The sequence below is a fragment of the Chrysochloris asiatica genome, unplaced genomic scaffold (assembly GCF_000296735.1).
Source record: "Chrysochloris asiatica unplaced genomic scaffold, ChrAsi1.0 scaffold00014, whole genome shotgun sequence".
In the NCBI taxonomy this organism is placed as follows: domain Eukaryota; kingdom Metazoa; phylum Chordata; class Mammalia; order Afrosoricida; family Chrysochloridae; genus Chrysochloris; species Chrysochloris asiatica.
In genome coordinates this window covers 5,612,163-5,628,743 of record NW_006408532.1, presented here as the reverse complement: position 1 = coordinate 5,628,743, position 16,581 = coordinate 5,612,163, and the positions used below count along the sequence as shown (strand labels likewise).

Genomic DNA, 16,581 nt, shown 5'->3' with positions numbered 1-16,581 from the left:
CACACGTGGTTAATGAAACAGCCTCTGGTCCAGTCTCCTTGTCTTCCCTCCCGCTGCCCATGCCCCTTCTCAGGTTCCCCTCCTTGCACTGATAACAGGACTGTAATCAGCCCCTACATGAGACAATAAGTTAATGATGCCAAGGATTCTGTCTCATTTACTGTGGACTCACTCGCTGAACCTAGCACAGAGCCTGATGTGCATTCAGGACATATCTAGCGAATAAATAGAGAAAAGAATAATTGCATTTAGAAATGAGGAGAATGCTAACACTGTCTCCCTGCCCTACAGGTTCTGGAGGAATAGGAGATTTCATGGGAATAATGTTTAGAAAAAAATAGGAAGGCCGCTCAGCAGAAGAAGCTCACGAGTGACTTAGAGCCAGGTGCTTCACCTTTCTGAGACTCACTTTCTTTACTAATAAATGGGTTTAAAGTGCCTACCCTCATTGGGCTATGTGAAAATTGAATTAGAATTCAGCTATGATTTCTGTCATGAAGAACTATGTACATTAATTAGTCCATATGATAAGTTAAAGCAGTCCTCAGGAGTAACAAACTGAGAAACTTTGATCCAATCTCTGTTAGTAGAGGGACTAGCACATAACAGATCCTTAGTGAACTTGACTAAGTTCTTCCCTCTCAGTCACTCGATGAATAAATCCCTAAGAACTCAGACCCTATAGAGAAGTAGGCAAGCTCTCAGGGATTCTGGTACATTACCTCTAAACGTAGTCTCAAATCCCTTAGCAAACTCCTTCCAACCAATTTTCACATTCATCATTTCCTCTCCAATGAGTTCATCTCAGAGAAAGTAGCTCCAGTTGGCCTCTGGCTAGTTTTCAACCCAGTTAACAACTGTGTCCTGGAGTTGCTTGCTCTAGAGTGGCTGATATGACGACAGGAAGACCATTTCCCATAGAGTTCTGTTTGGGGAAATGCAACTTAACTTCTGACTTTTGTCACCCAGTTGGTCTGACCTGGACACAATGTAACTGTTCACAGAATGAGCTATACCACCCTTTGCCCAGCTGGCCTGGCATCTGCATGCAAAGCAGATTACATCAGAGCCCCCAACATCCCCCTCCTCAGGGAGCTCCACGGCTGGTCAGAGGTGGAGACTTAAGCTGGCTCCCAATCAAATAGTTTGTTAAGGAAACTATGAATCCCTTGACAGATTGTACACATCTGGTTTTTGTTGGTTTTTTTTCTTTCTTTCTTTCTGGGTTTTGTTTTTTTAAAAGACTAAGCCCAGTTGAAATGGAAAAGATTTTTAAGAGAAAGAAAAAAGAAGCAAAAGACTTCAAACTTCTGTTTTCAAAACAAATGGTGTATGGCTTCTACCACAGATGCATTTAGGCCTTTTTGGTTCCTACTATATCTCATAAAATTATGACAAAGTTAACTCTAGCCTTGATCTTCAAACTACATGCCAGTGGCTCTCTAAGTCTCACACTACATGTGGGGTTATAGCCCAAGACTAGAGAAGCCTGGAGAAGGGTGAACAATAGTAGTACACAGATCCAGGCATTTGTGTGTAAGGTTCAACTGGAGAGAAAGTCCAAGGGGAACATTTGCCCCTGACTCAGAGGTCCAGTCATACATACTTGCAACCTCTAGGACACTGTCCTCATTTGAAACCAGAAAAACACTGTTAGTAGTTTTGGTCTATCTAAAGGGTGCTATCTACTGTAGGTCCATATTCTGGAAGAGTTGGCTGAGAAATCAGAAGTCTGTCCCTCTCAGTTGGTCCAAGTCTGCAATCATCATTTCAGTAAGTGACAATTTAGGTCTTCATACCTACAGCAAATGTTCTGGTTAGACTGTCAATAGTAGTATGGGGTCAGTGACCAGGTCATCAGGAATGAAAATAAATCTAATTCAAGAAGCATTTCCTCAGATGATACCCACATGAACTGGCTTCAATGACTGGATGAACAGAACTCAACCCGAGGAAGAAAGAAGAGGGGAAAAAGAAAAAAAAAAAAAAAAAAGAGTCACCTGATACAACTTGATGAACTGGACCTACACCTGTAACTGCAGTAGCTCAAAAGAGGGGGAAATTCCCAGCTACAAGACTTATCCCACCCCCTTCACACAAAGAGTGGAAAGGGATGGGCAACTTGAACATTGGCTACCCAAAATGGGGGGGAGGGATGCAAAGGTAAGAAGTGACTGGCTTACAAGCTTTCAAGAGGGAACCTAGATCCACAGGGCGGGGAGGATAGTGGAGTCTCCAGTGAATAGTACCCAACCTGTCTAGGAAGGGCTGATGAAAAGAAATGAAGACGGGTCTCATGTAATGCAATGGTGAAAATTGTTACCAGGACTGACTGTGAGGACTGGAAATGGGGGTGAACGACATGCAAGGTATACCCTTTCGTTGGGGAAAGATGTATGGACGGGATGGTAACTATGGCAATGAAATTATATAGGATAGAATGAATGTAAAACTAATGTTCCCCCATGTAAACTATCACTCAATATACAATAAAACATTTTAAAAATAATAATAACTTTGAAACTAATTTTAAAATTAAAAAAAAAAAGAATCATTTCCTAAACACCTCATTCAATCATTCCTTCCAAATAAATTTATTGATGATCTATCTGATGCCTGGCACCGGGCAAGGCAATACTAAGACAAACATGGCTCCTGCTCTCATGGAGCTCACAGACTGGTGATATAGATGGATATTAAAGAATTTCATAAAAAGAAGACAGACAAGTAAAGGACCACAGTGGAGAAGTACAGGGTGCAATGAGGACATGCATGATGGGGAGCCCTCAAATAGGCTGAGAATTCATGGAAGGCTTCCCTGAAGATGTGATATTTAGACTGAGATCTGATTGGTTGCTGAACAGAGAAGAAGAGGGTTCCAGCTGAAAGAAGAGCACATATGGGGATCTGAAGAGATGGAATGCATCAGGAAGAAGAAGGAAAGCCAAGATGTCTGAAGCCCACAGTGGGAAGAAGAGAGACAAAAGATGAGGCTGCCAGGTGGGCAGAAGCCAGAGCCATTTTTCAGGACCTTGCGGCCACATTAAAGTATCTGAATTTTAGCTTAAGTGTAATTGGAAGCCACTGAAGTTATTTGTAGGATTTCTGATGTGGTCACTATGACTTCAAATTGACTCAACAGCATTTAACAACAACAAAGTTGTTTGTGGAGTCCTAGTGTGGTGCTGCAGAATAAGCACTGGAATGCTAACCAAAAGACCAGTGTTTCAAACCCAGTATGAACTGGAACTGACTTGATGGCACTGAACAACAACAGCCAAGTTATTTGTGGCTCTGTGGGCTAAGCAGTCAGCTGCTAACCACAAAGTCGGAGGGCACCAGCTGACCCTCAGGAGAAAGACGAAGCTGTCTACTCCCATGAAGACTTACAGTCTTGGAAAACATAACGAGCAATTCCAATCTGTCTTATATATATCTAGCTATGAGTTGGAATTGACTATATAGCAGTGGGCTTGGGTTTTGGATAAAGTGATTTAAACACACAAAAGTCTTGTTCAGTATCACATGCTGTGTGGAAAAGGTGGATAAAAGGTGAGGGCCCAGGTAGAGAGGTGTGGACCTGAGGCAAGATGCATGGGACAGAATCGTGGTGGGGCTCCTAGCCTAGAGGGAACAACAGACTATTACCTGGACAGGCACATGCAAGAGGTGTTACTTACCTGGTTAAACCTCCGGGTAAAGGCCACAACATTGGGGGCAAGACTATGTTTCTCCTTCTTACTCCATCCACAGCTGGCTAGTTCCTGGAAGTACAGAATCAATTTCAACAGTTATTCTAATTGGATACAAAACACACCAGGGGCAGCTAATCAGAATGTGGATATGGCATAAAAGAAGGAAGGACTGAAACCTTGACTACTCATGCCTTCACTCTGTAGGTGAAGGTGCATCCTGGAGCCCCCACGGTGAAAACAAGAAGTCGAACGTTTTTCTGTGCCGAAATATTAACCCTGCCATTGCCATCTCTCAGCTTCCTTGGGATCAGGAGTCCTTTCTTACAAGGCAAATTGTCTGAGAAAGCATGTTTTGACAAGCAAGACTTATTGCCCCCACAGATCCAATTCTCAGGGCCCCAGGCAACTTAGAAATTAAATCTGGCTGAAGAATCTCACACATCACAGGCCATATGATCGCCTCCATTCTAAGAGTCAGGCAAAGTCCTGGTCCAAGTCCACTGCAACCAGAGAAGCTTCTGGGATTACTCCAGTTCCCTTCCGGAAGTTGGCCCCTCCCATTTCTCACATAACTAAAAGGGGCATAAGGAGAAGTTCCCTTTTACTCTCTTGTTCAGGGACCCTGCTTCTTCCTTTCTAGTAGGGTTAGCATTGTATTACAATTTGAATAATGAAATGATTGAAGTTTTACCTATCAGTGAGGCAGGTTCCTGAAGGATACAAACTAGAAACAACAGTGACAGTTAAACATGATTATCTGGGGGTATATGTGGCACTGCGGGTTAATGCGCTAGACTGCAAAGTTGGTTTGAATAGCAAGGTCAGCAGTTCAAGTTCACCAGCCACTCCTTACAAACCCTAATACAGGGCTGCTTTGGGTCAGAACTGATTTGATGGCACTTCACAACAACAACAACAACAAATAGACTAAGGAAAACCTATAATCCAAATTCCCAGTAGTTATCAAGTTGTGCCTTAGGGAGTCCTAGCAGAGGATGGAATAAAAAAGAGTGTTCTAAAGTTCTCTACTCCCTAAGTTATATGATGTCCTTTTAATATATGTTAGGTCTCAATTTCAACATGTTTTTTCAGCACATACCTGGAGCTTTGATAAGATCTTAAAAGGTAGCCTGCCATAATGGACACAGACCAGGAGTATACTAGGAGGTCAGAGAGGAAGTAGGAATGGCCAAAATCAAAACTTGCTGGCTGGGCAGTTATACCCAAAGTGCCATACCCCTATCAAATGCATTTTAGGATCCAACTATAAGCCACAAAGCAGTGCTTACCAGAAGCCTAACTAAGAGTAATGGGCATCTCTGGGCATAAAATAAATGACCTGGACTTGAGAGCTATCCAGGAGCGAAGAAACACAGCTACTCTTCACGGCTTCTTGTCCGTAATGGCGTCACCATCCTCCTAGTCAACACATGAGAAAACTCAGCCATTCTTGACCGTGGAGTCTTTCACAGCTCACAACTTAGACCCCAAGTAATAGTGATGACAAGAATATTAACTAACCCTATTGTTTATCAAGAATCCCCTATGTATTAGGCAATGGCATAGGCATTTCACATACATTACTTCATAATTCTATGAAGTCCCAAAATCGCATATTTAATTTAAGGGGAAAAAAACCCAAAAAACTAAAATAGTTTTTGGCATCCTGGTGTGGCGCTTTAGGACAGACATTAGACAGCTAACTACCAGGTTGGTGGTTCAAGCCCACCATCTGCTCCTGGTACCACTATGGTCGCTGGAGTCCTCGTGTAGTGCTATAGAATAAGTACTTGACCTCAAAGTCAGTTTGGACCACAAAGTTAATGGTTCGAACTCACCAGTCGCTCCTTGGAAACCCTATACAAGGTGGCTATGAGTCAGAACCGACTTGACAGCACTTAACACAAGTTGGAACTGACGCAACAGAACTTAAACAACAAAATAATTCTTAATATTTTACTCACTTAAATGAACATTTTTAATCCTTTACAGATATTCAATTTTATACTCCCTGTCTTTCAGATGTAGAGTTTGCTTCTGCTGATGTGAATGTAATCTGAAAATGTATATTTCAGTATCTTTTCAAATGTGCATTTCACCTACCTTTGAGACACTTGTGGGTAGCTTCCTTTCCCCCTTCATGGCAACCCATGCATAGCAGAACCACAGCTGCTATGTCCTGTACCATCCCATGTTTGGCTATGGATTTAACAACTGTGAATCATGGGGTTTTCAGGGGTCTTTGTTCCTAGTCCAACTTAGTCTAGAAGTTCTGCTGGAATCTGTTCAGCATCACAGCCACCTGTGTGCCTCCAATGACAGATGGTGGTGACTGTGCATGAGGAGTGCTTGCTGGGAACCGTACCTGGGTCGCTCACAAAGAAAGTGAGACACTTGCCATAGAATCACTAATTCCTCACTTCCTCCCCCTTATAATATCTACTAGAATCACTTTAAAAATGCACACTTTGAGTTTTTTGACACTTATCTGTGAGGACAAGGCTTTCAATCCCCTGTAGGTCCCAAAGCTAGTCCCAGAAATGTACATATTGTAACCAAGAGAATCATTGTGTATGAACTGCGTGTGGTTGATGCCTAATTCCTAGCTGGTAGTTGGAACCAATTTGACAGCACTTAACAAGAACAAGTTGTCACTTTATTTTTTCCTAGAATTTTTATACCCAGCATAAGTGTGTGTGTGTGTGAACTCAGGGTCTGTGATCTTATTTCCATACTGTGAGTAACTAGAAAAGCTTCTTGAAAGGAAGCAGTATAGACCATTCAGTCAAGCCAGAAAGCCAGATCCTGGCTCTCTACGTACCAATTGCATGATTCTGAACACACTAGAACCTCAGTTTTTCATCTTAAAGCTGTTGTTGCTGCTGTTAAATGCTTTTAAGTCAGTTCTGACTCACAGTGACCCTGTATTTGGTTTCTGAGGAGTGGCTGGTAGATTTGAATCATCGACCTTGTAGATGATAGTCTTATAACGTCACTTCAGGACTTCCTTAAAGTCAATGTGATATTATATTTATCTGGGACATTTAAACAATGAAATGGGATTTTTTAAAATAATGATTAAATGAGGTTTTTGTTTTTTTAATGTAAAACACTTAGCACACGATGACACATGATAAAGATTATACACCTCTTACTCTTGCCAGGATGACACTGCTGCAAAGTGACAAAGGCAATACTCAGACTCAGTCCTAACTCCAAACACTATCTTCCTTCTCCCACACCACACTCGCACTGTTGTTCTAAATTATTAACAAAATCTACTATTACTTCTCTTCAATTTTGCTAATGATTTTTGGGAAGGAAACAAATCAGGTACTTTACACATCTGCCCTGAATTTATTTGATTTGAACATTTCTAAGACCCTGTGGAATAAAGCACTGGACCGCAAGGTTGGTTTGAACCATAAGATCGGTGGTTCAAACTCACCAGCCACTCCTTAGAAACCATATACTGGGGCATTATGAGTAGGAACCAACAAAACCCTAAATCAAAAACTTAGGTTCTTAGGTTTTGACAGTTCCCTAAGGAACCTTTTACACTGAAGGGTGGCTAACACTTAAAATCTCTTAAGAGTAAAACATTATGCTTTAGAAGTACTTTGATGAAATGGAAGGAACAAAGGACTTCAAGTCAAAAGAGCCAATTCTGAACCTATTTCCTGGGTGGTTCCAGGAAAGTTACAGCATCAGGTCCACCCCTAATAAAAACAGCGATGTAGAACTTAGCCACTGAATTGTGGAGGAGACTAAAGAAAGTAACAACTGACAAAGGAGGTGACAAGCTAGGAACAGGGTCTGGCTCACAGCAAACACTCAAGAAGCATTTGTTGAATGAAGAGTGCTTCTCAGTGTTGAAATCACCCAAATTCTGTGCAGAAAGACTTACCAAGATGTCAAAACAAATAAGATCATTCTATCTGCATTAAGACAAGTAATAGACCCAACTTCTTTGGCACTGCTGCTCTTCTGTGTTTGGCCTTACAAGATTACAAGATATTCCATCTGTGTGAAGTGGGTTTGGAAAATGTGAAGTAATAGAACAAAGTTCTTCCAGTCCCTCATGCCTGAAGAAGGTCCATGCAATAACACTGATTTGAGTGTAATTAAGTTAAAATTAACAAGGGAGAGAGGACAAGTTCTACAAGGGAAACAAGGGGTTGGGCTTACTCTGGTAGTTCTGTACCACTGGGTAGACACTGAGTTGCCCATTGACTGCCACACATCTCCTCCCAAAAAGTATGAGGGCCCTGATCCTGCCCAATTCTTCCTTTGCTTTTAGTTCTTAACTGAGGTCAACTAGACATGAAAGAGGAGTAAGAGTCTGTACAGTCCTCTGCCAGCTTCTTCTGGGACTTCTGTCATATGGTGTATCAGATTCATCAGTGAGAAACCAGAAGCTAGGAGAGGAAAACATCCTCCTACTAAATTAAAATTTTACCTGCATCCTCTCCCTTCCTCTGGCTTTAATTAACTAGGCATCCTTTCCTTTCCAGGACCCACTCTTCTCCTGGGCTCCGGATTCCACACCCTCCAGCTTCTCAGCTCTGAAGTCCTCTTTCATTCCTGTCTTCAACTTCTCCCTCTCCAATTTCTCTTTCCTGTTAGTATTTTAATATGCATGGTTGTTGTTGTTACGTGCCCTCAAGTTATTTCCGACTCATAGTGATCCTGTATATTGTTTTTGAGGAGCAGCTAGTGAGCTTGGACCTCTGACCTTGTGGTTCAAACTGACCTTGCAGTCAAGTGCATTAACCCACAGCACCACACCAGGACTCCATTATGTATACAATTACCTATTAAAGAGCTCTGCTAGTGTAATGGCTTAAGCATTGGGCTGCTAATCACAAGGTCAGCAGTTTGAATCTACCAGTCGCTTCACTTGAGAAAAATGAGGTTTTCTGGTCCTGGAAAGATTTACAGCCTTGGAAACCCTATCCAGGGATGCTCTGAGCAGAATTGACTGAAGAACACTTAACAACAACAACAAGCCTCTCTACTAATAACAATAATTTTTTTTAATGTTTTATTGTTAATAATGTGATAGTTTGTATGGGAGAACATTAGCTTTGCATTCATCCTATCGTATATTGTTACATTGCCATGGTTACAATCCCCTCCATGCATCATCAATCAACCAAAGAGTATACCCTGCAAGCCTGCCCCCTGGTCATCAGCATACATCCCCTCTCCCTCTCTGGGTCTAGAGTTCCCAGCCGCTCCATCTCTTCACGTCATCGTCTCTGCCTCCATCTCTGGAGTCACTGCTTCTCTGGGTACAGTCCCACACTCCGCTCTTCTCCCTTGATGGTCCTAGAGGCCTCCACTCCTAGACGGCAAAGTTAATCATTCCTCCTTTTGCTACCAAATGTCTACCTTTACATTTCCAACCCTCACAGTCAGTCCCAATAGTAATTATTCACTATTGTACCACAAGAGACCTATCCCCATCTCCTTTCATCAGTCCCACCCAGACAGACTAGATACTACTCAGTGGAGATTACCTTCCTCCACGCCCTCTGCATCTAGGCTCCCTCTTAAAAGCTTGTAAGCCTGTCACTTCTTGCCTTTGTAGACCCCCATTTTGGGTAGCCAATGTCCAAGTTGCCCATCCCGCTGTCTACTCTGTGTATGGATAGGGTGGTGGTGATCCTTGCTGTAAAGATTTGTTCCCTCTTTTGAGCTACTGCATCCATAGGTGTAGATCAAGTTCATCAAATTGTATCAAATTACTCTTTTTTCCCCTCTTCTTTCTTCTTCTAGTTGAGCTCTGGTCATCCAGCCATTGAAACCAGGTCAACTGGGTATTATCTGCAAGTGTGGGTGTTCTTGTGCATATGCCCTCTCTTCTTATCAGCTGGACGCTTCATTCTCCACTCTAGTCCTCTTTGGCTATGTCACTGACTCTCAGCCCAGGAGTCCTCAGGTCTTGCCATACTGCTGGCCATGGGTTCACAGGAGTGTATTGAACGTGGCTGGACTTAGCTCACAGCTTCATTGCTGTTTTTCCCTCACTTCCCCTTATCAGTGACCAATGTGGTCACCAGTCAGAGCACACGTCTGCTAGTGTATCCTCTTGAGTCTTAGTCTTGGAAGGGGGTTTGCCCTGGGGGGACCCAACTGCTTGCCTTGATGTTCCCTGGGTGAGCAACTTGCTTGTTCTTGTAGTAGTCAGTTGGACTGCTGTTATTGTTTTATATTTTTCTTGCTGGTCTTTCTTTCAAGAAGTATCTTTTGTTCTTCTAGCTACTCCAGACTGGTCTGCTTGTCCTTTCCAGAGAGATTTCCCACCTCAGAAGATTATGGATGGGGATCAGGACTCCACCTAGGTCTTATGCAATGCAGAGGCTCCACAGGATAACAACAATTTAAAAAAAAAAAGTCTTTCCTAGCCCTCATGTTTTCTCTAGCTCCTGCTCACACTCTTGCACTCCCCTTCACGGGAGAATTTCTTAAAAGCTCTGTCCATGCTCACAGTTTCAGCCTATTTTCCTTTCCGACTTGCAATGTGCACTACTATGGCTTCACCCAGAAGTCTACGTCCAGCCCAAGTTTCTCTTCAGAACCCCAAACCAAAATATTCTGCTGCCTCCTGGCCACACCTTCCTTGGCATCCCACAGGCAACCCAAAGCCAGCAGACCCAGAAATGACCAGTTGCCTTAAATTAAAAAAAAACAAAAACAAAAATTATTTTAAACAAAAACCAACATAACAGTGAGATTCATTTCAACATTCATTCTGACACTCAAAGGAGAACATTTATTACAAAGAGACTGGCTATGGAAAAAAATCTCTAACTGGAGTAAAAACAACTTTGCTTTAATAGCCTCATTTGCACAAGCTCCAAAGTGATAGCAAGAGTCAGCACTGGTTTCAGTTTACCCTATAGAGCTTCTTTGGGCCATACCATCAGGAGGCTCCCCACACCAACTCCCAGCTTTGAGCTTACAAATTCCCTGAAGTGGTCTGGGAAAGGTCTGGTCCTGACCATGTATGTGTAGGGTCACTAAGGCAAAGTCCTGGAAGAGGAGATCTAAGGAATGGTGACAAGTATTTCCTGAAGACCCCCAGGGGATCTAGATTACCAGGCCATAAACAGCGGGTGCCAGCACAAAGCCTTTCCTGACTTAATCCTGACTGCATTCTTATCCAAGTCATGTTCCCAAAACACATCCACATGCATTGCCTCAAGGAATGTCATGAAATCAAACCTCACAGATCACCACAAGGCTGGTATCAGCCAAAGGCACATCAATATTTGCTTAACAGCAACCTTTGCTCCTTCCTCTTCCCTCCAGGTTTCTCCCATCCTGCCCTCTGGAAAGAGAATGAAAAAGAAAAAAACTGCCAAATCTGCTCATGAACAACACTCAGAAGAACTGGTAGGACAATTATACACTTAGCTAAGGGAGTTCAAGAAACATCCTAGTTAGTGAGTGACATATGAAGCAGTTGGAGAGAGAAGGCCAGTTTAAAGGATGAAGATGGTATCTGACTGAGGATTGGTACATTTCAGGGTTTAGACTCTGGAGACAGAATTAAGAACAGGTTCAGGGGCAGGAAAGCAATGAACAGTGGTTGGCAAGTTCTTCAAAACTTCCAAGACTTGTCACCCACAAAGAAGTTACAGTAGGATAAGTGCTGTTGCTGACACTTTCCTGGTGTCAGAGTGGAGGGTCCTAAGGCTGGAGGTATGAGAAACAGACTCTCTGAGAGTCTCCCACCTGGGTATGCTGGGGATTAGGACAGACCTGGTAGAGGGCTGACTCTGAGGCAAAAGGGTTGCAGTATAAGAGGCCAGAGAGTGAAATGCTTAAGTAGTCAGATGGACAAAGGTTGACATTTTGGCTCCAGAGACTACTAGTTGTGTGACCCTGGGTAAGTTACTTAAACTCTCAGTGCCTGAGTTTCCTCACCTGAAAAATGACAATATTAATAGTATTTCCTTCAGAGGGTAATGGGCTCAAGCATAACAATTATGAGGATGGCACAGGACTAGGCAGTGCTTTGTTCTGCTGTGCACAAGGCACCTATGAGTCATAACTGACTTGATGGGCCCTAACAACAACAACAGAGAGTAAGAAGAATTAAATAAGCTGATAGTTGAAAAGTACTTAGAATGCTATGTAATATATTATAAGTACTTTAAATGTATTTTTTAAATAAATGAAATAAGGCTCATGGGACAAGTGAGCACTGAATAGAGAGGAATAAGGGCAGAAAATCCAGGCCAGGAGTTATCGTAGAGTCTGAAAAGTGGGAGACCCCCCAGTCCTGGACACTAGGACTCCAACCACACCTAGGGTGAGAGCCATGGCCCAGGCAGAGGGAAGCATCAGCTGGATTTATTGAGCATCTACTTGGTATAAGGAACTGTTCTACATCCTTCATACATATCATCTCATTTCACCCTAAGAATCCTAAGGGTTGGTGGGACTAGTATTTCCTCTACTTTCTAAGTGAAAAAATACACAGAAGGCAGGTTGAGTTCATTTTTCTGGGTCACACATGCAGTCAGTAGAGGTAGTGGGAGCCCATCCTCCCCAAAGTCTGGACAGAGCCTCAGAGCTCAGTTGGGGCTCCAGTAGGCTCCCAGTCTAGAGGAGAACTGGGAGATGTGAGGGAGTAGACCAAACCAGAAGCCAGACCTGCTTGCCTGAGTCAGAACTGGCCCAGGAATCAAGATGTCAAATATATAGAGTCAATGTTTACTGATGTGGTAAGGAACCCTGATGGTACATCCATCAAAGTGCTCAGTGCTAACTGAATGGTCAGCATCTACCATCTACCTCCAGGCAAATAACAGGATTCTGCTATGGGTGCTGTCACCTTCAGAATAAAGCTCACCTCTTGTTGGCATTTGGGAGACTGTATTCTGCACTCTCCCTGAACTAAAAACATTACTGCTGTGTCTTCCTCATACCACTCCATACCCTAGAGAATGGCAGAAAAAATCATAAACTACTATAGGTCACCAGGTATGAGAGTTAAATTGGCAGAATGAAAGAAAAGGGTGAAAATAAATAGAAAACCGGATCTTTGAAAAAATAGATATAATTCAGAGACAACAAACTTAACTACAAAACAGCAAAATAAAACCCTCTAATGTTCTTAGAGGAGTCCTGGTATGGCACTGAACTGTAAGGTCGGTTCGAGCACCACTGCAATGATTCGCTAAAACATTTCAATTTATATTCTATCAATTCTTGAAGCCTTGTTTTTTCTGTCAATAACTTAAATGCAGCTTGGACTTCTTCCTTCAGCACCACTGGTTCTTGATAACATGCTACCTCCTGAAATGGCTGAATACCAATGATTTCTTTTTGGTCCAATGACTCTGTGAATCTTATTCCTTCCATCTTCTTTTGGTGCTTTCTGTATCATTCCTATTCTGCCCACAGAATTCTTCAATATTGCAAATTAAGGCATGAATTTTGTCTTCAGTTCTTTCAGCTTAAGAGATACTGAGAATGTTTTCCCTTTTGGTGTTCTAATTCCAGGTCTCTGCACATTTCATTATAATACTTGACTTTGTCTTCTAGAGTTGACCTTTGAGATTTTCTGTTTATAATTTCTTTCATTTTCTTTGGCTTCTCTATGCTCAAAAGCAACTTTGAGTCTCTTCTGACATCCATTTTTATCTTTTCTGTCTGTCTTTTTAATGACCTTTTTTCTTTCTTCCTGCATGATGTTCTTGATGGCATCAACAACTCTTCTGGTCTTCAGTCATTCGTGTCTAATACATCAATTCTGTTCTTTATATGGTCTCTAAATTCAGGTGGGATATATTTTCAAGGTCTTATTTTGGTTCTTACAGACTTGTTTTAATTTTCTTCAGCCTGAATCTGTATCTGAGCAATTGATGTTCTGTTCCACAGTCTGTTCTTGGCCTTGTTTGGGCTGATGATATTGAGCTTCTCCACTGCCTCTTCCCACAGGCGCAGTCAATTTGATTCCTATGTATTCCATCTGGTGAGGTCCAGGTATATGGTGGCTTTGTATGTCATTTTAAAAAGGTATTTGCAATAAATAAATAATTGAACTTGCAAAATTCTATTAGGCAATCTCCAGCATCATTTCTATCACCAAGGCATTATTTTTCAACTACCTATCCTACAGACAATTTCTGATGTTGCGCTGTACGATCAGACTGTGAGCCATAAGGTCATCAGTTCAAACCCACCAGCTGCTCTTGGAAACCCTATGCAGAGTCACTGAGTCAGAACTGATTTGACAGCACTTAATAACAACAACAATCATACAGACATTAAAATGATAATAATGGAATCTAACACAGAATTTTATGCCAACAAATTTAATAACTTAAGATATAACAGGGAAATTCCTTGAGAGATACAAACTATCACCAACATGCATTTAAAAAAGAAATTGGTGGACTTACACAAAAACTGTAAAATTCTCAGAAAAAAGGGGCATGGCTGCAGGATTTAGTTTTAAATGATGGATTTACAAGACAGAAGGTGTCCTGATTGTACAGAAGTTAAAATGCTCAACTGTTGACCCACAGGTCAGTGGTTCAAATCCACCAGCTGCACTGCCAGAGAAAGATGTGACCATTTCCTTCCATAAAGATTACAGCCTTGAAGGCACTATGGGAAAGTTCTGCCCTGTCCTATATGGTAATTAAGAGTCAAAATTGAGCAAACAGTTCAGGGTTTCGTTGTTGTTGTTTACATAAGTCTTCATTCACAAAGTGTTTCATTCCTATTATAACAAATTAAATATAGTGTGGCATAGAGAAAAGGTTTATCTTTTTATGAACTGTGTTTCTATTTTGGTAAAATGGATTATTTAAAGAAAGATTAATAAGTCCAGGATATGCATGTGTTTCATTTTAATAAGGAGTCCTGGTGTGGTACTATAGGATAAGCACTGCACCATAAGGTCAGTTTGAACCTAAAAGTTAGCTGTTCAAAACCAGCTGCTCTTCAGAAACCCTATACAGGTTCACTATGAGTCAGAACCAACTCAATGGAACTAACAAAAACAACAATTTTAATAAATGATATTTTTTCTATCAAATGAATTTTATTAATACAGATCTTACACATTTTTTAGTTTATGGTGTGGTGCTGTAGGGTACACTAGACTATAAGGTTGGTTTGAACCACCAGGTTGGTGGTTTGAATACACAAGTCACTCCTTAGAAACCCTATACAGTGTTGCTATGAGTTAGAACCAACTTGATGGCACTTAAAAACAACAATAATTTGTTAGTGTGGATCTTATATATATTCTTTAGTCTTGTCATTATAAATGATACCTTTCTAAATTTCATTACCCCATATTATTTTATTTTTTTACATTTTATTATAGTTTGTGTGAAATTTTGCAAAGCACATATATTACTTTTCTATTCAATAATTTATACACATTTTTGTTTGGTGACAGTAGTTGCAAAACCCTCAATTTAACAGCATTTTCTCCTCTTCCTCCTTGGGTTACCTGTTTCCATATGCCCTTCTTTTCTGCCCCTTCTTGCCTTCAGAGATTTTTTTGTGTACAAATGCTGCCCTGTTGGTCTTGCATAGTTAATTGTACGGAGGAACACATCCGTCCTGGTGTTACTATTCACTTTATAGACCTGTTTACTGTTTGGTTGAAAGTTAATCCCTGGGAGTGGGTTCAGTTCCAGTCTTGACGAATATCTAAGGACCACAGTCTCAATTGTTTGAACTCAACAGCCATACCAAGGGAGAAAGAAGTGACAGTCTCTTTCCATAAAGATTTATAGTCTTGGAAATCCTGTGGGGGAAATTCTATTCTGTCCTACAGAGTCAATGGCAATAGGTTTGGTTGGGTATCAGACAGGACAACAAAAGCACAACCAGTACATGGCAAAACAGATCAATGGGACCTCTTAAAAATTCCTTCACCTACGGACTTCATCCAAAAATGTGAAAAGACAATCTACAGATTGGGAGAAAATTTGGGAGAACCGTAAATCCAGTAAGGGTCTAATATCCAAATCTTCTACAACTTAACAATAAAAAAAGACAACCCAAGTTACAAAAAAAAAAAAAATGAGCAAAGGAATTGAACAGATATTTCACCAAAGAGGATAGTCAAATTTGTAACAAGCACAGGAAAAATCAATAGAGAGATGCAAATCAAAGCTACAATGAATATAATTTCACCCTTACTTGAATGACAATAATCAAAAACAAAAACAGAAAACAACAGGTGTTGGTGAGAATGTGGAGAAGCTTGAAGCCTCTCATCTAGTGGGCATGTAAAATGGTACAAGTCACTATGGAAAACAGCTCTACATGCGATCCTGTATAGGGTTTCCGGGGCTGTAAATCTTTACAGGAGCAGAAAGCCTCATGTTTGTGTCACAGAATGGCTGCTAGTTTCAAACTGCTGACCTTGAGGTTAGCAGCCTGACTCATAACCACCACCAGAACTCCTTAATCTGAGGTATATATCGGGGGTGGGGGTGGGAGTGACAGAAACCTTATATGATTCCACTTATATGAAACAAGCAAATGTATAGAAACCAAAGTTTATTAGTGGTTACTAGAGGCAGGAGGGAGGGCAAGTCTTTGTTTAGGGGACACTGTGTTTATGCTAGTGGTAGTGGAATCATTTGGAAACCGAGAGGGGTGATAGTTGTACAACATGATGAATGTAATCAATGTCACTGTAGTATACCTGTAAAAAAAAATGCTGAATTGGACAATGTTTGGACTGATACACACACATAGGGTGCTCCAAAAAGTTCATGGAAAAGTGAAATTAAAACACAATGGAAGGGGACAGAGATAAAGTAAGATATATACACAACCTTGGAACGGCAGGGCTCTGAGATACAGGGACTGAGTCATGATTGGAATGGGGGGGGGG

General features: G+C 41.4%; 1 protein-coding gene across 2 annotated transcripts in view; it reads right to left on the bottom strand.

Annotated features, from left to right (window-relative positions):
- The window catches only part of RALGPS1 (Ral GEF with PH domain and SH3 binding motif 1), a 522,711-nt gene that overhangs the window by 311,728 nt on the left and 194,402 nt on the right, over positions 1 to 16,581 (bottom strand). For both annotated transcript variants that reach the window (XM_006834782.1, XM_006834781.1), the window contains one exon: positions 3,681 to 3,764. In XM_006834782.1, coding sequence (XP_006834845.1) covers positions 3,681 to 3,764 — 84 coding nt within the window. The remainder of the gene's footprint in view (positions 1 to 3,680; positions 3,765 to 16,581) is intronic.